At 38.7% G+C, this 22,214-nt stretch overlaps 1 protein-coding gene across 1 annotated transcript; it reads right to left on the bottom strand.

Moving 5' to 3' along the window:
- Nucleotides 1–214: 214 nt before the first annotated feature.
- LOC127436575 (deleted in malignant brain tumors 1 protein-like) lies at nucleotides 215–21,312 on the bottom strand. The gene is made up of 21 exons (XM_051690850.1): nucleotides 21,309–21,312; nucleotides 16,591–16,899; nucleotides 16,058–16,366; nucleotides 15,606–15,917; nucleotides 12,901–13,209; nucleotides 12,454–12,765; nucleotides 11,927–12,235; nucleotides 11,551–11,793; nucleotides 10,831–11,139; nucleotides 10,385–10,696; nucleotides 9,979–10,158; nucleotides 9,408–9,716; nucleotides 8,741–9,075; nucleotides 8,321–8,621; nucleotides 7,789–8,097; nucleotides 7,344–7,652; nucleotides 6,691–6,999; nucleotides 6,207–6,512; nucleotides 747–835; nucleotides 551–652; nucleotides 215–454 (listed from the first exon to the last, which is right to left on the bottom strand). Exons 1-20 carry the CDS (start codon nucleotides 21,310–21,312, stop codon nucleotides 554–556), a joined length of 5,274 nt encoding a protein of 1,757 aa, XP_051546810.1. The 3' UTR covers nucleotides 215–454; nucleotides 551–553.
- Between the last annotated feature and the right edge of the window lie 902 nt (nucleotides 21,313–22,214).

Raw genomic sequence — 22,214 nt, 5'->3', positions numbered from 1 at the left:
ACTCAAAAATGGTGAATAAAGTGATTCTGAATCTGATTCTTATTCAAATTAAAAAAAATAAATAATAGGAACTCAAATGAATTGAATTACTCACCATATACTTTATAGTAGTACATTTACATTATATATCCATAGACAGGTTTATATTAAAAAGGTACAGTATTGGTTTTATCAAGAAAACTATATTCATTACATTTATATCTTGGCACGCAAATTAGGACACAAAGAATCTAAACAATGTCAGTATCTAAACACAAATATTAGGCTGTCATTTTTATAAAGAAAAGAAATCACAGATATATACAAGCACCTAAAACCAAAACAGAAAAAGCATGTAACATAATGCTCCATTTTATTTTTAAAAGGTCAGATTAGAAATATAGCATGTACTGCAGCATCCAGTGTCCATAAAGATAGTGTGTGCTTGTTTTCTCTTTTGTATTCCAGCAATGACCTGCAGAACAAACAGCACTGTGCATTATTATTGGGGGAACTACTCAATTCAGAATGTAAAATTAACTTTAATCAACAAGTGTAAAGTTTTAGCAACCTGTCAGGGTAAAAATGCCTTTACGTTCTGGAAGACTGTTCCATTGGACTGAGTTTTCCATCTGAGGGGTGAAATCCCATCTGTTGGTACCTTCTTCTCAATCTATGAAATTCAAATAAATTAAAATTCAAGTCAACAGTAACATGAACAGCCAGTAGATAGCAGCAAAAAGTGTCACATTTCCCACTGCTCTCACCTCTTTCAAAAGTGTCTTCATGATTTTAGGATCATTTGGGTCGACCCCAGGTGCAGCCTTAACCTCAATCCTCAAATGTACATGAATATCTGAGTGAATGAGAGAAAATATGAATGATGCAATTTCTTACTCAATTATGCTGTCATAAAATACTTTCTTAACAATTACAGATTTAGCATGATCTCATAAACCGTTGAATATACCCATTATTTTATCTGATGTGATTCTGCTGTTATGCTGACAAGACCTGCTGACAAAATATTTGCATTACTCCCTTTTTGCTCTGAATTAAAAAAAAAAAAAAAAAACATTTACAGACCATCTCTGTTCTTTTTCTTTTGAAGATTTTGTTTGGTCTATGCACCTGGACTTGCTGGGAGAGTGTGGTGACTACTTTTATGTGGATATCTTAATTTTGTCATGTTGAAAACACACACACACACACATACACACATAACCCCAGTGCATAAGCTTGTCCACTGACATCTGTCCTGGTCAGCAATGTTAACCTGCAAAACTACATTAGTTGACTTAACCAGCAAGATCATCTTGGTCAACCAGGTGCATCATTGAGCCCCTTTACATTAACGTGCATTTTTTTGTAGGCTAAATATGTCACAATCGAATAGCACTTGAACACATTAAAAGCCAGATGTAAATGCACTCAAGGCGCAATATGAACGGATCACTGAAACCACATTTGGAGATAATCGGGTGAGTTCTGACCACATTTGATGGTGTAAATGTGGATTTATTCTTAATAATAATATCAATAATAAAAATTATTTTATATAGTGCCTTTCAACAGCTCAAGGACACTTTACAATCAAGGGGAAGGAGAGAAAAAAAGTACAGAACACAAATAGAGAATAGTGTCAAATACAGAGTAACATCAAGAGAAAAACACAGGGATAATATCAAGTACTGAGTAAAAAGAGGGAGAAAACATATCAAATTAAGAGGAAGAGGGAGACAGGATTATCAATGAGAGTAGTGAGAATAGTACTGTGAGAATACAGTTGTAATTGAAATGATTCAAACCCCCCCCCCCAAAGACAGTAAGGGTTTACAAAGGTAAGCTTTTCTGATGACCCAGGATTTTTCAGCTTTACATCTATATCAGTTGAGTGACACATTCAAAGTCATAGTGTGAATATATAACCTAATATTTCTAAATAGCAGGATTGTTTAAAAATACAGCCTTGTATTTTGTTCACCCCTACTGCATGTAGCTGTTTCTTAAATATGTAAGGCTACACAAGTAATTGTTTTAAAACTAAATTAAGTCATCAATCTGCAATGGCACTTAAGTTTTAAAATTTAAGTTTAGCATTGTAAGCAAAAATGTATTTCTTTGCAAAAAATGCAATTAAAAATAAGCTGTCTCAAAAGCTAATAGAGGAGATTCTTTCATTACACAAGAAAGGTCTTGGCTAAAAGTACATTTCCAAAGCACTTTCATTTCCAATAGACATAGTTGGCAGCACCATTCATACATTTTTAAAATATGGTACAACAGCAACCTTCTTGGGGTGTGGAAGAAAGCAAAACTTCACCAAGGGAAATGTTGACTTGAATATTCAAGAAGTAATTAGGAAAGAACTGTGGAGTCCTGGAAGAAGGTTTTATAGACGTATGACACTAAACTGAAAATGAGTTTTAGACCCATGGGTCAGCAGTACGTCTGGAGTAAGATCCCCACAGTCAAGCATGGAGGTGGGTCAGTCCTGTCATGGGGGTGTTTTGTGGCTGCAGGAAATGGCTATCCTGACTATGTGACTGACACCATGGATTCTTTCAGGTATCAGTCCATTTTGGCATGAAAAATGTGATGCCTTCAGTGTGTAAATTGAAGCTCGGTGATCACTGGACTTTCCAGCAAGACAATAACACCAAGGATACAACCAAGTTGTCCAAAATCTGGTTCAGGCATAGGTCGTGGAATGTCCTTAAATGGTCATTTCAGTCCATAATTCAAATCCCATTGCAAACCTTTGTTGGGATTTCAAGGAAGCAGTGGCAGCACAGAAACCAAAGAATGTCAATGAGCTGGAAGCTTTTGCTCATGAGAAATGTGTACAAATTCTAATAGAGAGGTGTCTGAAGCCTGAGAACACTTACCTGAAACATTTATTTGCTGTTATTAAAGATAAAGGATGCTCCACAAATGATTGACTTTGGGGGTTGAATATTTGTGACATGACGTTTGTGGAGAGAATTAGTTATTTTTTAAATTTTTAAATTTGGGTAAACTCTTTGTTCTCAAAATCACTCAAATGTGTATTAAAAACGTACTTTGTTTACTGAGGTTTTAGTTAATGTGTTTTAATTCACATCACCAGAATGTATTGCTGGTCAGGGGGGTTTGAATAATTTCGCTTGCAACTGTAGGTGAGTTTTGAGCTGAGTTTTAAAGATAGAGATGGAGGTGATGTCTCGAAGGGACTGTGGGAGAGAATTACATAGTTTGGGAGCCATGAAAGCAAAAGATCTGCCAACCATGGAGGAGAGCCTAAAAGGATGTACAGTGAGAAATGCCGAGTCAGAGGTCCTAAGAGAACATACAGGGGTGTAGGGATGAAGCAGCTCTGAGAGGTAGTTAGTTAGGAGCAAGGCCATGAAGAGATTTAAAGGTCAGTAAGATGATTTTGTAGTGAATACGGGCTGACAGGAAGCCAGTGCAGATTATATAGGATGGGTGTTATGTGAACTGCGAAGTGCATGTAATGACTCTGGCAGCTGAGTTTTGAATGTGTTTAAGTCTGGAGATGGTTCTAGAGGGAAGGCCACTGAGAAGGGCATTACAATAAGCAGTGCGTGACATGATGGAGTGAACCAGAGATTCAGCATTATGCTGATTAAGCATATGGTGAAGACGAGCTATAATTATGTTTATATATATTACACTATATTTTGTTATTCATATACAGTGCATCCGGAAAGTATTCACAGCGCTTCACTTTTTCCACATTTTGTTATGTTACAACCTTATTCCAAAATGGATTAAATTCATTATTTTCCTCAAAATCCTACAAACAATATCCCATAATGACAACGTGAAAGAAGTTTATTTGAAATCTTTGCAAATTTATTACAAAAAAACAAAACAAAAAAAAATCACATGTACATAAGTATTCACAGCCTTTGCTCAATACTTTGTTGAAGCACCTTTGGCGCTAATTACAGCCTCAAGTCTTTTTGAGTATGATGCTACAAGCTTGGCACATCTATTTTTGGGCAGTTTCTCCCATTCTTCTTTGCAGGACCTCTCAAGTTCCATCAGGTTGGATGGGGAGCGTCGGTGCACAGCCATTTTCAGATCTCTCCAGAGATGTTCAGTCGGGTTCAAGTCAGGGCTCTGGCTGGGCCACTCAAGGACATTCACAGAGTTGTCCCAGAGCCACTCCTTTGTTATCTTGGCTGTGTGCTTAAGGTCGTTGTCCTGTTGTAAGATGAACCTTCGCCCCAGTCTGAGGTCCAGAGCGCTCTGGAGCAGGTTTTCATCAAGGATGTCTCTGTACATTGCTGCATCCATCTTTCCCTCGATCCTGACTAGTCTCCCAGTTCCTGCCGCTGAAAAACATCCCCACAGCATGATGCTGCCACCACCATGCTTCACTGTAGGGATGGTATTGGCCAGGTGATGAGCGGTGCCTGGTTTCCTCCAGACATGACGCTTGCCATTCTGGCCAAAGAGTTCAATCTTTGTTTCTCATGGTCTGAGAGTCCTTCAGGTGCCTTTTGGCAAACTCCAGGTGGGCTGTCATGTGCCTTTTACTGAGGAGTGGCTTCCGTCTGGCCACTCTACCATACAGGCCTGATTGGTGGAGTGCTGCAGAGATGGTTGTTCTTCTGGAAGTTTCTCCTCTCTCCACAGAGAAATGCTGGAGCTCTGTCAGAGTGACCATCGGGTTATTGGTCACCTCCCTGATTAAGGCCCTTCTCTCCCGATCGCTCAGTTTGGCCAGGCAGCCAGCTCTAGGAAGAGTCCTGGTGGTTCCAAACGTCTTCCATTTACGGATGATGGAGGCCACTGTGCTCATTGGGACCTTCTGTACTCTTTCCCAGATCTGTGCCTCACAATCCTGTCTCAGAGGTCTACAGACAATTCCTTGGACTTCATGGCTTGGTTTGTGCTCTAACATGCACTGTTAACTGTGGGACCTTATATAGGCAGTTGTGTGCCTTTCCAAATCATGTCCAATCAACTGAATTTACCACAGGTGGACTCCAATCAAGTTGTAGAAACATCTCAAGGATGATCAGTGGAAACAAAATGCACCTGAGCTCAATTTTGAGTGTCATGGCAAAGGCTGTGAATACTTATGTACATGTGATTTTTTTCATTTTTTATTTTTAATAAATTTGCAAAGATTTCAAACAAACTTCTTTCACGTTGTCATTATGGGGTATTGTTTGTAGAATTTTGAGGAAAATAATGAATTTAATCCATTTTGGAATAAGGCTGTAACAATAAAATGTGGAAAAAGTGAAGCGCTGTGAATACTTTCCGGATGCACTGTACAAATACATAAGAAATATGCATTATGTACTGTATGTAAGTGCCATTTTCCCATTTTGCATGGGTTAGCACGAAGCGGGAGAGAAAGACAGACAGAAGACAAGGATGTGCTGGTCAACTAGCAAAGTGTACTAGTTTTCTATTATTAGTTAGGGTTTAGTTATTAGTTATTATTAAGGTTAGGTAAAGGGTTAGGTAAGGGGCTCCCTATATCTTTAATGGCGGTTTGGAGCTTCTGCCTCTTTTTGGAGCAATACCTGCAGCAATATCCTTCTCCTAAATCCTGCTCCCCTTAGTTATTCTTGCTAAAACGGTCAAACTTTCCAACTTGTGCCTGTTCTGAAAGCTTTTCTTTATTTTTTCAGAATTATTTAAATCACTTTTCCATATAAATGTGTACAGTATATTGTGATTTATATTGTTATTGACCATACATCTCTAGTATATTATGTAATTTTTTTATATATATCTCCCACCACTAACAAGAGAAATACAGGAGTCATAGAAGGCAAAGCTTGAAAAAAACGTTAATTGTCATGATCAGTGTGTTAGGGTTAGGGGTTAGGGTTAGTAACCCTAACCCTAACCGTGAGTGGAAGTGATGCCCCCTTTTGGAGTTGGCGCAACCCCCTTTTGGAGTAACCCTGAACCCTTCTGGAGTAACTACTTGGGATTTAGAAGAGGGTCGGTTCCATGCCACGAAGGACGCAGCTTTGTAGGCTATTAACAACATCTTAATTTTTTTTTTCTTAATGTAATATAAACACGGAACACAAATTCCCTACCATGTGGAGGCATTTTGCACAAACACAGTTGAGATTATAATTAAATATTTATACCGGTTTACACATTTCTACTGTAAATTGATTTAATCAGTATATCTTCTGTGATCGCAGGTATATTTCCCCATCTATTATGATTAAAATATTGGCACTCACCTCCGCAAATTACTCCAGCATCTTTCTCATGGCCACAGCTGAGTGAACCCAAGTCATATGGACAGCTCATCAAATCAGATTCAGTCCCAACACACTTTACATTTTTAATCCATACTGATCCTGAACCTTGTCCAAAATAAGCACCAGTCTTTGCTTCCAAAAATCTCCCACAGTCCAGTTCTCTACACACCACTGCAGCATCTGATAGATCCCAGCCATCATCACACACTGTTCCCCATATTCCATTACGGAGAACCTCCACTCTCCCAGAACAAGAGTCACTGCCGTTGACCAGCCTGACAGAATCTAATATTCACATAAATGAGGAGAGAGAGTTAGCATGTATAATGATTGGATCATAATGCTGATATACAATAATTTCAAAATGGTTTATTTTAGTCCTAGTACATCTTTTGCCATGTTACCATGCTTAGGAATGTAAAACATGCTGTTAATTTCTTAATTTTAGTGAAAGGTTTCATACTTTTACAGATGACTCCTGCATCTTTCTTATGTCCACAGTTGCCTGTTCCCCATCCACTTGATGTACATTCTCTCAGTGAAGATTCAGTGTTAGAACACTGTAAATCACTCATCCATACTGGCCCTGAGCCCTGGCCAAAATAAGCACCACTCTTTGCCTCTATAACATCTCCACAAGCCATCTCACTACACACCACTGCAGCATCTAATAGATCCCATCCATTATCACACACTGTTCCCCATGTTCCATTATAGAGAACCTCCACTCTTCCAGAACAAGAGTTACTGCTATTGACCAACCTCATGAGAGCTAATGGAGACAAAAATGAAAAAAAAAGAGACTTGGTAAAAGACCCCACAACTTGAAAAGTTTTCTAGCTTTTTGTCAATGTTTTAGTCTGTTAGAGGCCAATTATATGCTAGTGTATTCCATAATGTTGAGAAAATTCACTTTTTGTTTATATACGCTTTTAAAATGTACAGTGGACATTCTGCAAAACACCTCCTTTGGTGTTCCACAGAAGAAAAAGAATGATACAGGTTTATAAAGTCACGAGTGAGTAAATGATGAAAGAATTGTATTCCTTTATGTTTTTTCTTTTTCAGAGGGAGTATACACAAAGCTGTTTATATTTTTAAATATCAGTAACTTACACTGACAGATGACTCCAGCATCTTTTGAATGGTCACAGTCATTCATTCCCCATTTCCGGGACTCACAGTTGTTTACTGCAGTCTCATTTCCGACACAGTTTACATCAGCCATCCAGATTGATCCTGAACCTTGTCCAAAATAAGAACTCTTCTTTTCCTCTATAACGTCTCCACAGCCCATCTCTCTACACACTACTGCAGCATCTGATAGATCCCAGCCATTATCACACACTGTTCCCCACTGACCATTATAGAAAACCTCCACTCTCCCAGAACAAGAGTTGAAGCCATCCACCAGTTTAGTTTTGGCTGATATGCACACAAATGAGAGATGTCACAATAAGAGCTGTTATCAATGAATGGAATCTTATGATCTTTATCTGTTTGCATGATTTATGATTGTCATTGTAATTCAGACTATTTATTGAAATGGTTTTATACTCACAGTTACAGATGACTCCAGCATCCTTCTCATGTCCACAGTTGTCTTCCCCCCTTCCTTCTGAATGACAGTCCCTTATCGAATATTCAGTGTTAACACACTGTAGATCACTTAACCATACTGGCCCTGTACCTTGTCCAAAAAAAGCACCACTCTTTGTCCCTTTAACATCCCCACAGCCCATCTCTCTACACACCACTGCAGCATCTGATAGATCCCAGCCATTATCACACACTGTTCCCCACTGACCATCATAGAAAACCTCCACTCTCCCAGAACAAGAGTTGATGCCATTTACCAGCCTTATAAGGGCTAATGGTCACAGAGGGGAAAATAAAAGAAACATGTCAAGCAGTTAACACACGGGATTGTTCACCCCCAAAAAAGAATAGAATAGAATCTTTATTTATTATCACACAACCTAGGCTAGTCAGTTTATTTCCACAAAATTTAGGGTTGAACTACCCTTCAAGTTTTTTTTTTTTTTTTTTTTTTGAGGGAGTACACACAAAAGCATTAAATATCAGTAACTTACACTGACAGATGACTCCGGCATCCTTTGAATGGTCACAGTCAGTCACTCCCCATTTTCTGACCCCACAGCTGCTCAGTGTAGACTCATCTCCAACACAGTTTACACCAGCCATCCATATCGATGCTGAACCTTGTCCAAAATGAGCGCCAGTCTTTGCTGCTATAACATCTCCACAACCCAGTTCTCTACACACCACTGCAGCATCTGACAGATCCCAGCCATTATCACAGACAGTTCCCCACCACAACCCCTGACGGTAAACCTCCACTCTCCCAGAACAGGAGTTGAAGCCATTCACCAGCTGAACTTTGGCTGATATTCACATAAATACCATATGTCACATTAAGAGCAGTTATCAGTGGATGAAATCTGATGACCTTTCCCATTTACATGCTTAGATTAAGATTGTGAATGTAAAACATTTTGTGTAAAATGTTTGTACTTACGCTGACAGATGACTCCAGCATCCTTCTCATGTCCACAGCTGCCTGTTCCCCATCCACTTGATGTACATTCTCTCAGTGAAGATTCAGTGTTAGAACACTGTAAATCACTCATCCATACTGGCCCTGAGCCCTGGCCAAAATAAGCACCACTCTTTGCCTCTATAACATCTCCACAAGCCATCTCACTACACACCACTGCGGCATCTGATAGATCCCATCCATTATCACACACTGTTCCCCATGTTCCATTATAGAGAACCTCCACTCTTCCAGAACAAGAGTTACTGCTATTGACCAACCTCATACGAGCTAATGGAGACAAAAATGAAAATAAAAGAGACTTGGTAAAAGACCCCACAACTTGAAAAGTTTTCCAGCTTTTTGTCCATGTTTTAGCCTGTTACAGGCCAATTATATGCTAGTGTATTCCATAATGTTGAGAAAATTCACTTTTGTTTATATACGCTTTTAAAATGTACAGTGGACATTCTGCAAAACACCTCCTTTGGTGTTCCATAGAAGAAAGAGAATGATACAGGTTTATAAAGAAATGAGTGAGTAAATGACAGAATTTTATCCCTTCGCGTTTTTTTCTTTTTCAGAGAAAAGCTGTTTGTTTAATTTAAATATCAGTAACTTACATTGACAGATGACTCCAGCATCCTTTGAATGGTCACAGTCATTCATTCCCCATTTAGGGGACTTACAGCTGCCTAGTGTAGTCTCATTTCCAACACAGTTTACATCAGCCACCCAGACTGATCCTGAACCTTGTCCAAAATAAGAACTCTTCTTTTCCTCTATAACATCTCCACAGCCCATCTCTCTACACACTACTGCAGCATCTGATCGATCCCAGCCAATATCACACACTGTTCCCCATTGACCATTATAGAAAACCTCCACTCTCCCAGAACAAGAGCTGAAGCCATCCACTAGTTTCGTTTTGGCTGATATGCACACAAATGAGAGATGTCACATTATGAGCAGTTATCAGTGAATAGAATGTTATATTTATCTGTTTGCATGATGTATGATTGTCAATGTAAATCATATTATTTATTGAAATGGTTTTATACTCACAGTTACAGATGACTCCAGCATCCTTCTCATGCCCACAGCTGTTTTCCCCCCTTCCTTTTGAATGACAGTACCTTATCGAATATTCAGTGTTAACACACTGTAGATCACTTAACCATACTGGCCCTGTACCTTGTCCAAAAAAAGCACCACTCTTTGTCCCTTTAACATCCCCACAGCCCATCTCTCTACACACCACTGCAGCATCTGATTGATCCCAGCCATTATCACACACTGTTCCCCACTGACCATCATAGAAAACCTCTACTCTCCCAGAACAAGAGTTGATGCCATTTACCAGCCTTATAAGGGCTAATGGTCACAGAGGGGAAAATAAAAGAAACATGTCAAGCAGTTAAACAATGGGATTGTTCACCCCCAAAAAGAATAGAGTGCAATCTTTATTTATTGTCACACAACCAAAGCTAGTCAATTTATTTCCACAAAATTGTATGGATGAACAACCCTTAAAGTTTTTTTTTTTTTTTTTTTTTTTTTGAGGGAATATACAAAAAAGCATTAAATATCAGTAACTTACACTGACAGATGACTCCGGCATCCTTTGAATGGTCACAGTCAGTCACTCCCCATTTTCTGGCCCCACAGCTGCTCAGTGTAGACTCATCTCCAACACAGTTTACACCAGCCATCCATATCGATGCTGAACCTTGTCCAAAATGAGCGCCAGTCTTTGCTGCTATAACATCTCCACAACCCAGTTCTCTACACACGACTGCAGCATCTGATAGATCCCAGCCATTATCACAGACTGTTCCCCACCACCACCCCTGACGGTAAACCTCCACTCTCCCAGAACAGGTGTTGAAGCCATTCACCAGCTGAACTTTGGCTGATATTCACATAAATGCCAGATGTCACAATAAGAGCAGTTATCAGTGGATGAAATCTGATGACCTTTCCCATTTACATGCTTAGATTAAGACTGTGAATGTAAAACATTTTGTGTAAAATGTTTGTACTTACGCTGACAGATGACTCCAGCATCTTTCTCATGTCCACAGCTGCCTGTTCCCCATCCACTTGATGTACATTCTCTCAGTGAAGATTCAGTGTTAGAACACTGTAAATCACTCATCCATACTGGCCCTGAGCCCTGGCCAAAATAAGCACCACTCTTTGCCTCTATAACATCTCCACAAGCCATCTCACTACACACCACTGCGGCATCTGATAGATCCCATCCATTATCACACACTGTTCCCCATGTTCCATTATAGAGAACCTCCACTCTCCCAGAACAAGAGTTACTGCTATTGACCAACCTCATAAGAGCTAATGGAGACAAAAATGAAAATAAAAGAGACTTGGTAAAAGACCCCACAACTTGAAAAGTTTTCTAGCTTTTTGTCCATGTTTTAGCCTGTTAGAGGCCAATTATATGCTAGTGTATTCCATAATGTTGAGAAAATGCACTTTTGTTTATATACGCATTTAAAATGTACAGTGGACATTCTGCAAAACACCTCCTTTGGTGTTCCACAGAAGAAAGAGAATGATACAGGTTTATAAAGACACGAGTGAGTAAATTATGACAGAATTTTATCCCTTTGCATTTTTTCTTTTTCAGAGGGAGTATACACAAAGCTGTTTATTTAATTTAAATATCTAGAAACTTACACTGACAGATGACTCCAGCATCTTTTGAATGGTCACAGTCATTCATTCCCCATTTAGGGGACTTACAGCTGCTTAGTGTAGTCTCATTTCCGACACAATTTACATCAGCCATCCAGATTGATCCTGAACCTTGTCCAAAATAAGAACTCTTCTTTTCCTCTATAACATCTCCACAGCCCACCTCTCTACACACTACTGCAGCATCTGATCGATCCCAGCCAATATCACACACTGTTCCCCACTGACCATTATAGAAAACCTCCACTCTCCCGGAACAAGAGCTGAAGCCATCCACTAGTTTAGTTTTGGCTGATATGCACACAAATGAGAGATGTCACATTACGAGCAGTTATCAGTGAATGGAATGTTATATTTATCTGTTTGCATGATGTATGATTGTCAATGTAAATCATAATATTTATTGAAATGGTTTTATACTCACAGTTACAGATGACTCCAGCATCCTTCTCATGCCCACAGCTGTTTTCCCCCCTTCCTTTTGAATGACAGTACCTTATCGAATATTCAGTGTTAACACACTGTAGATCACTTAACCATACTGGCCCTGTACCTTGTCCAAAAAAAGCACCACTCTTTGTCCCTTTAACATCCCCACAGCCCATCTCTCTACACACCACTGCAGCATCAGATTGATCCCAGCCATTATCACACACTGTTCCCCACTGACCATCATAGAAAACCTCCACTCTCCCAGAACAAGAGTTGATGCCATTTACCAGCCTTATAAGGGCTAATGATCACAGAGGGGAAAATAAAAGAAACATGTCAAGCAGTTAAACAATGGGATTGTTCACGCCCAAAGAGATAGAGTGCAATCTTTATTTATTGTCACACAACCTAAGTTAGTCAATTTATTTCCACAAAATTGTATGGATGAACAACCCTTAAAGTTTTTTTTTTTTTTTTTTGAGGGAATATTCACAAAAGCATTAAATATCAGTAACTTACACTGACAGATGACTCCGGCATCCTTTGAATGGTCACAGTCAGTCACTCCCCAGTTTCTGAACCCACAGCTGCTCAGTGTAGACTCATCTCCAACACAGTTTACATCAGCCATCCTTATCAATCCTGAACCTTGTCCAAAATAAGCGCCAGTCTTTGTTGCTATAACATCTCCACAACCCAGTTCTCTACACACGACTGCAGCATCTGATAGATCCCAGCCATTATCACAGACTGTTCCCCTCCACCGTCCCTGAAGGTAAACCTCCACTCTCCCAGAACAGGAGTTGAAGCCATTCACCAGCTGAACTTTGGCTGATATTCACATAAATGCCAGATGTCACAATAAGAGCAGTTATCAGTGGATGAAATCTGATGACCTTTCCCATTTACATGCTTAGATTAAGATTGTGAATATAAAATATTTTGTGTAAAAGGTTTTGTACTCACGCTGACAGACGACACCAGCATCCTTCTCATGTCCACAGCTGTTTCGTCCCCATCCACTTGATTGACAGTTGCTCAGTGTAGATACACTGCTATAACACTGTAAATCACTTAACCATACTGGCCCAGAGCCCTGGCCAAAATATGCACCAGTCTTTATCTCTATAACATCTCCGCAGCCCATCTCTCTACATGCCACTCTTGCATCATTCCAATCCCAGCCATCATCACACACTGTTCCCCATGTTCCATTATAGAATACCTCCACTCTTCCAGAACACGAGTTGATGCCATTTACCAGCCTAACAAGGGCTAATAGAAATACAGATGAAAACAAAAGAAACATATCAAGCAGTTGAAATAATTCACCCCACCAAAAAAGAGAGAATAGAATAGAATCTTTATTTATTGCAATACATCCACGGCTAGTCAAATTTGTTTCAAAACTGCAGGGTTGAACTACCCATAGAATTGTTTTTAGAGGGAATATACTAGTGTTGGGTTAAAGTCCACCTTTGCCGAGTCCGAGTCAAGTCCTAGTCTTTAAACAATCGAGTCTGAGTCCAAAAGGGGCCAAGTCAGACTCAAGACCTTGTCCATAGCAGGCTGAGTCTGAGTCGAGTCCAAGTCCAAATTAATCTGTTCATGAATCTGAATTAAAATTGTAACCGTAAACTCAACTTCAATATTTTAAGCTTATTTTAAACTTCACAACTAAGAAAAACCGTTTGTCAGTATAAATGTAACAAAAACACATTTGTTGCTTTTCATATATATATTTTATGATTAGTATCCTACTGAACAAACTTAAAAGTGATTTCAGAATGAAAGCATATGCTTTAGGTGTATGAAGACAAAACTGTCCTTTAACACAGTTCTTATTGCATTCTGTTGACATTTCAATTTGTTGCTTTTTCCCCTCCACTCAAACATAGACTAAAGAAAGTGAAAGTTGCTTTAGTCATTACAACCAAGATTATGCTTTGAATTTTAATTTAGTTTTTATTTCTACTTCATTTTCAATTTGTCAGTTCAATTTAATTTAGTTTTATCTAAAGTAATAATAGTCTATACTGAGATTTCTTTCTGAATCTTTTTCTCTATCTGCCGACTGATTTGGGAAAATACAGTACATACAAATGAGTCAACACAGTAGTAATTAGCACTCGCTGAGAAGTTACGTCTCATGAGTTTACTGCAAAAACATTGGAAAAGCCCACTGATAATATTAGGGCCATGTCGTCACTGACATGGATTTCTAGTTAATTTGCGGGAAACCGCACAATGCAGGGCAGTTCTGCGTGCTGCTCATGTACCTAAATCTGTGATGCATCCGTGTGCGTCTTGCAGCAGCTGACGCAGAAGATTAAAAAAAAATAATAATAACTGATATTTGCTTGAGCTGCAGCCGTGTTGGTCTGCAATCAGTCTGAAATCTTTAAATACCAACCAAAGAAATTTTCATTGAGCTATTCTTTTACTGCAAAAACATAGAGAATAATAATTTTTAGTTATAAATTTAACAGAATTGTTCTTCAAAAGTGTCAGAGATGTAGGCTAAAAAAAGACGTGCATAAGTTACTGGGTGGTTTACAATAACATTTTTAAAATATATATATATATATATATTTTTTAAAATAAAAACATCATAACCAATTAAATTCATCTCCTAACATGAAGTTTAGATTCATACACGAACTCTGTCATCGATTAATACATTTATTATATAGGCTATAATTAAAATATAAACAAAACATTTCACTGCCCAAAATATCCTAATATTTTACTGTGCATGGTTGAATGTTGTGAATGGTGGACAAATGCTGTAAAAGAATGTATTTTAAGCAGCTCGTCAGTGCTTTGAAAATGGTCAATCAACAATAAATAGGTGCTGTTTATCTGTGTAAGAGTTGCTGTCTGCTTTAGCAATAATGCTTTTTCCCCCTGAATATTTAAAAAGTTACACAGTTAATTCATCAAGCTATTATGGACCAGTTCAAACTGGCAACACTGCGTGGACCACAAGAGACTACAGAAGCCTACATGTGTAGATATGAAGAAGCCTACATTATGCCTAAAAAGACTTAATTTCCAATATTGATACTATTTTTATGTAGTTTTATTTCAATATGCTGTTTTAAATAAACTGTGAGAGACATGATGTGGGTGACTTGACTCAAGTTCTTGTTTATACGTTTTTGACCACGATGAAACCACAATGCAAGCACCGTCTTGTCAGGTCCCGTGTCATGTGAAACTGCCTTTTAGTTTAGTTTTTATTACACTGAATACACACCCGTCTTTATGTTTTCGTCCTGCCAGCCCCCTCGGTAGTCGATGTTATACAGTAGTCTCTGTAGTAACATTCAAGCGTATTGGTTGACTGATGAGTATGCCTGTGCACGTGCGTATGTGTGTGTGCGTGTGTTTGCTTAAACACAGTGAAACAACTCTGGCTACGTCTACGACTTCAGGGGTTAATACAGCTGCATGCAGACAAAGATGTGTTCATTAATTTCTGTTTTGTTATTTATTTATTTTTTTTAATTGCATCACAATTGTCATGAACTCAGCTGGACTCTCAAGTCCGGGTAAAAATGCATCCGTTAAAAGTGGACTCATGACTCGGACTCGAGTTCAAACTTGAGTACTCCAACTCTAAAGTATACACAAAAGCTGTTTATTTAATCTAAATATTAGTAACTTACACTGACAGATGACTCCAGCATCCTTTGAATGGTCACAGTCATTCCCTGCCCAATTACTGGACTCACAGCTGCTCAGTGTAGACTCATCTCCAACACAGCTTACATTAGCCATCCATATTTGTCCTGAACCTTGTCCAAAAGAAGCGCCAGAGTTTGCCTCTATAACATCTCCACAGCCCACCTCTTTACACACTACTGCAGCATCTGATAGATCCCATCCATTATCACACACTGTTCCCCACCACATCCACTGACGGTAAACTTCCACTCTTCCAGAACAAGAGCTGAAGCCATCCACCAGCATAGTTTTGACTGACATGCACATACATGAGAGATGTCACAATGAGACCAGTTTTCAGTGGATGCCATCTTATGATTTTTACCTGTTTCCATGCTTACATTAAGATTTTAAAAGTAAAACATACTGTTATTTTAAAAGGTTTTGTACTCACGCTGACAGATGACTCCAGCCTCCTTCTCATGTCCACAGCTGTTGTGTCCCCATCCACTTGATTGACAGTTGCTCAGTGTAGATTCACTGCTATAACACTGTAAATCACTTAACCATACTGGCCCTGATCCCTGACCAAAATATGCACCACTCTTTGTCTCTATTACATTTCCACAGCCCATCTCTCTACACACCACTGTTGCATCATTCCAATCCCAGCCGTCATCACACACTGTTCCCCACTGACCATCATGGAGAACCTCCACTCTGCCAGAACAAGAGTTACTGCCATTTACCAGCCTAATGAGGGCTAATGATCACAGAGGTGAAAAAAAAAAAAAAGAAACATGTCAAGTAGTTAAATACATGGGATCTTTGAGCCCCCAAAAATAGTCTAGAATTGTTATTTATTGTCAAATGACCGGGGCCAGTCAAATTCATTTCCTCAAAATTGTAGGTTTGAACTACCCTTAATGGTTTTTAGAGGGAACATACACAAAAGCTCTTTATGTCAGTTAAATACCAGTAACTTACACTGACAGATGACTCCAGCATCTTTTGAATGGTCACAGTCATTCACTTCCCAATGACGGGACTCACAGCTGCTCAGTGTAGACTCATTTCCAACACAGCTTACATCAGCCATCCATATTTTTCCTGAACCTTGTCCGAAATAAGCGCCAGTCTTTGCCTCTATAACATCTCCACATCCCAGTTCTCTACACACGACTGCAGCATCTGATAGATCCCAGCCATTATCACACACTGTTCCCCACCACCACTGATGGTAAACCTCCACTCTCCCAGAACAAGAGTTGTTGCCATTAACCAGCTTAATGCTGGCTGATATTCAAAAGAAATTAGATGATATAAGATTGCATACTTACTGTAGATTAGGCACATGAATCATGTAGTCAAAGCAATATTCTGGGTTATTTACAACCTAATTTCTGTGGACAGCTTTTGTGGCATGCTGTCCACAGAAATTAGGTTGAAAATAACCAAACAAGCAAGTGGGCAGAAGGGTGAATAAAGTTTCATGTGACAACATGAAAGTTAAACATTTATCACCAGAGCTCATCAGTCAAAAGTTGTAATACTTCATGAGGTCATATCATGGGAATCAAACTTTTCTTGCTCTTTTAATCTAAAATAGCTTGATGTACTATGAAAACATAATGTAACTTTCAGAGCTTATGCCACTGCCACCCCCCCCCCCCCCCCCCCCCCCGACAACTAAATATATGCCTCTCTTTCTATCTACGCCTATTTAAATTACATTCAACAACCTATTATATGCTTTACAGCAAAACATAAAAATGTACATGATTATGGAGCACCAAAAATCCATGATGAAGCACCACAAACTGAAAATGTAACATATAAAAATATTAAACCATTGTTTAGACCAGAGGTGCCCAAACTTTTTCCTATGAAGGGCCAAAAATCAAACTTGATTGAGGGCAGCGGGCCAAAAGTAAACATTGCATATATCAAACTGTATTATTTTAAATTCTTATTTTAATACTGCAAAACTCTAAAATTTAAATAATCAAGTGTCCTATGCTTGCACCTATGCACATAATTTCAATATATTTTTTATTTATGTTGTGTCTTTTTCTTATTTGTGAGTCACTTTGGATAAAATGTCTGCTAAACGACTAAATGTAAGCGTCTCTTCGGTGTCATGAATTGGATTTGTATTTTATTTTATAATGTTCCTTGAGGTCCACTTATAATGTTAGTGTGATTTTTTCATTAAAAGTAGTCATTCTTTAGGAATAATTGGTCAGTTTTTGTGCCTCTGATTCAAATGCTCCGTTTTTTGGGCGTGTGTTCTTGAAGACTCAGTGTAAATGCCCACTGCTGTGATTGGGTAACATCTTTGCATGTGGATAAGTGTAAACGCCCCCGCCGTTATGCGCATGTGGGGTTGTTTTGAAAACTTCGGATGGTTAAAAAAATGACAAACGGAGGAATTCATCCATACATGTTTGAGCCAGAGTCTGATCCCGAATTAACCCCCTCCACAAACACCACGGATACTGCAGTCTGTGACAGCTTGGAAAGTAATCACTGTAATTTACTTGTCTATTTGTGTAATAGGTATTACTTTTATTCTTGTTTAAACCAAGATGTGACACAACAGTGTATCTTGTTACACAGTTGGGGCATTTTCCAACGGTGAAACATTTCCGTGTTTTACAAATGCTGAGTAACGCATGACAGCACCAAATAAAGAGTAAATACATGGTGCTATCACATTTATAACTGTGGAAGGATACACTTACCGAGCAACATGTAAACATATACAGGATACATTCACCGGCGTTTGTCACACTGTCGTTCGTCATATAATCATCTTTCATCATATATTCAGTGTAGTGACAAATGCATATGTTGTTCATTACAACGAGTCATGTTTTAATTAAAAAGGAAAGAGATTGTCTAAATATATTTATATCAATACTCTTTAGGTGCATCTGTGGCAATTGTGCCATCATGCCAACAGAACAAGAAAATATATGCTGCTTAGAGATCCATGTGCATTAAAACTAATACACGAGCATCTAAAATCACTAGGATCATATCAAATACTCAGTACACATCTAACAATCTGTAACATACGAAGCAAAACAATTAACATGGATACTCACACTTGTTTGTTGCGACATCACTGTCGGGTCCAATATAGTTGGCACTGCATCAACTTTTAATTTAAGTCTCTGCAAACCCTGCTTCGAACTGTGTCTTGTTTGTGGAAGAATCATCAGCAAAATGAAGAGAAAAACCAACGCCATCCAGGACTTCATTAAAAATAAACGCCACTCAAGGGGGGCCTGGGTAGCTCAGTGGTAAAGACGCTGGCTACCACCCCTGGAGTTTGCTAGTTCGAATTCCAGCCAGGTCTCCTAAGCAACCAAATTGGCCTGTTGCTAGGGAGGGTAGATTCACATGGGGTAACCTCCTTGTGATCGCAATAATGTGGTTCGTTCTCGGTGGGGCGCGTGGCGAGTTGAGCGTGAATGCCGTGGTGGGTGGCGTGAAGCCTCCACACACACTATGTCTCCGTGGCAACGCGCTCAACAAGCCATGTGATAAGATGCGCGGGTTGACGATCTCAGACGCAGAGGCAACTGGGATTCGTCCTCCGCCACCCGGGCTGAGGCGAATCACTAAGTGACCATGAGGACTTAAAAGCACATTGGGAATTGGCCATTCCAAATTGGGAAAAAAAAAAAACGGCACTCTTTCTTAATGTTGGGATCCTTGCGAAACACAGTGCCACAACCTGGCACTGCACAACGTCTTGACATCTTCGTGGCCATCGTGACACCTCCTGTTGCTCCAAAAATAATCTCACCTTTCTACTCTAACGGCAAGACCGGTGGGCGGGCCTAAGCATTGTCAACGATAAAGTAGGCGTTGATCTGTTTATGCAGAGGCTGGTTTGTGCTGATGTAATACCTCACTATGACGTATTACTGAGGAGGAAGTAGAGAACAAGCCATTTTGGCACCTTGGTTTCAATAAAGCTTTTTTTTGGACTAACGAAGAAGTTTTCAGTTCTGAAATTTACAGTATGTTTTTATAGTGCTATGATCTCTTATATGTCAAGATATCATGGCAAGTTTGATTTTCCAATTCATGACCCCTTTAAAACATGGTTACTGTCTCTTTAAGAACAGTGCATCTCCTTATATTGAACACAGGGTAGTTCTGTGCAGTTTTGGAGAGATGAAGATATAATGGCCTGACCTAATACTATCAAGTAGGATATTGTTTTGTGACAAAGAAGTATTAAAGATATTTCTTTTAATAGACCTAGGCTACACATTGTCCTGGATTTCACTCAGTATTAACATTTATTGGGACTGCCAAATATAATAAGATTTTTGAATTAAACAATGCTGTAAAATGTTTTTGCATAGTTAATGCATTTAGCCTACTTACTTTTATTTGACATTGAAACTGTGTTCCTGTTGTAATATCAAAAACTTGAATTGTACTTTTGCTTCTTTTCTTAAGAGGCGATGGATTAAGGCTGAATGCATTATATTATGAAAGGAAATAAAAACTACGAAGCACATTTCTGCAAATTAAAAAACTGAGAGGCCTCCTTTTCGACTCCAAAATATGAATATGATGAAGAACCTGCTGAAATATGGCATTGTATCTTATGGTTATTAAAAAAACTTGTAGCTATCTGTTTTGAGGCAGATAGTTGCAAGTAAACGAGACATCCTCACGTTTGACAAACGAATTACAGTATGATGCACACAGATGTTATACACACCCCAAAACGGTGTTTAGTCAGAATAAGAAGATGAAATATGAAGAATTAATTTACTGCATTACCGTTTTTGTCTAGCTGGCAGGGCAGAAAATGGATTTTTGAGAGTAATGGTCTGTTCACTTACAGTGCTTGTCGTAATGTTGTGCGGTGTTTGCAGTGAATGGAACCGTTATTTATATTGAAATGATCCCTCACCTGACTTTACCAAGCCCGCTTCACGGGTGCGCTTCAGTGGTCGCGTTCATGCGGATATGAAATGCTGCACAATGTTCAAGCCTTATTTCATTTCGGATGACTGTACGCACTGTTCCACGAGTCCACCTAATTACCTGTCATTTCTTGACACTGCTTCAGTTCCCGCTCCGGTTTAAACCAACTGGGTTCTGTCTGGCGATATTGAATGCCCACCTCCGACTTTGGAGCTGGCCAATCATAGTGAAGATTTTGAGGTGGCACCTGGGATGGCCAATGGAGCGAACTTTCAGACGGCACATATTTAAAGGTCATTGAAGTACGCATACACATTTTAAAAAATGAATCACTTATACTCTCTACTATTCAAATAAGCTGTAGGTTTTTTTTTTTTATGTAAAAATAAAACAAAAAATGTTAAAACAAAGATTAATTAGAAACTAAGAGCTGCATCAATGCCACATTTATTTCTTCTATTTTTTCCCTCTTCTCATCTAGGGCAAGGTGGGCCAAATCAAAGGTCATCATGGGCCAACTTCGCGGGCCCTAGTTTAGGCACCTCTGGTTTAGACCAACAAATATTTTAATTGATGAAATAATTAATTAACTATTATAAATGTAATTTTTTATATATAAATATAAGTAAAATACAATTTAAAACAAGTGCCAACTTGCCCTGACCTGTAATTTAAGAAAAATACCCTTGTTCTGAGAACGTAGTACTAACTTTTTTATTCAAATCTACTTTCATTTTATAGTTTACCCATGCTCGAAGGCCACTGTGATTTTTAGTATGCTCAGTTGTTTACCTAACAACTATTAATTTTTTTTTTAATGAAATTAATCATTTATTTTGGAGGACAGAATTCACAAGAATTATTCTTAGGTGTTTAAAATAGTTACTGAAATACTGTATAGCCCATGTGACAACAAGCCCTGCTCTCTCTCTCTCTCTCTCTATCTACGTATATGTGTGTGTGTGTATATATATATATATATATATACTGGTATTACACTGGTAACACATAACCAGAAGCTGTTCTAAAATGACAAATTGTCCCATCTAAAAAAATAAATTAAAAAAATTACATTTAGACAACTTTTCATCTTTGTTTTGTTTTTGTTTTTTACTTAAAATTTCAACAGTACGCTATATCGAAAATGCAAGCTTCACATTTCTGCTTATAAACCCTCCGGCACACTTGCCTGCTAGGCTTCCAATATGAGTGTATTATTATAAATATATTTTAAGATTTAACATGCAAACATGTTCTTTTTCATAAATTGAGAGGAGTAGAAACTATTTTAAGTGATATTCAATAGAATACCCAAAAGAAATTAAGCTGTAAATCACCCAATTTCTGAAAAAGGTTTTATACTCACGGTTACAGACAACTCCAACATCCTTCTCGTGTCCGCAGCTGTTTTGTCCCCATCCACTTGATTTACAGTTTCTCAATGAATACTGATTATTAGAACACTGTAAATCACTTAACCATATGGGCCCTGAGCCCTGACCAAAATAAGCACCAGTCTTTGCATCTATAACTTCTCCACAGCCCATTTCTCTACACACCACTGTTGCATCACTCCAATCCCAGTGGTTATCACACACTGTTCCCCATGTTCCTTTATAAAGAACCTCCACTCTCCCAGAACAAGATTTACT

This window comes from Myxocyprinus asiaticus, chromosome 47, assembly GCF_019703515.2.
Source record: "Myxocyprinus asiaticus isolate MX2 ecotype Aquarium Trade chromosome 47, UBuf_Myxa_2, whole genome shotgun sequence".
Lineage (NCBI taxonomy): Eukaryota > Metazoa > Chordata > Actinopteri > Cypriniformes > Catostomidae > Myxocyprinus > Myxocyprinus asiaticus.
The sequence above is the reverse complement of the archived record's forward strand: the minus strand, read 5'-3'. Positions and strand labels throughout refer to the sequence as shown.

Coding starts and splice junctions, on each gene's coding strand:
- LOC127436575 (XM_051690850.1), bottom strand. Junction 7,000..7,343: donor TGCTGGAGTCATCTGTCAGT/GTAAGTTACTGA, acceptor TGTCTCCATTAG/CTCTCATGAGGTTGGTCAAT. Junction 836..6,206: donor TGCTGGAGTAATTTGCGGAG/GTGAGTGCCAAT, acceptor TCATTCACTCAG/ATATTCATGTACATTTGAGG.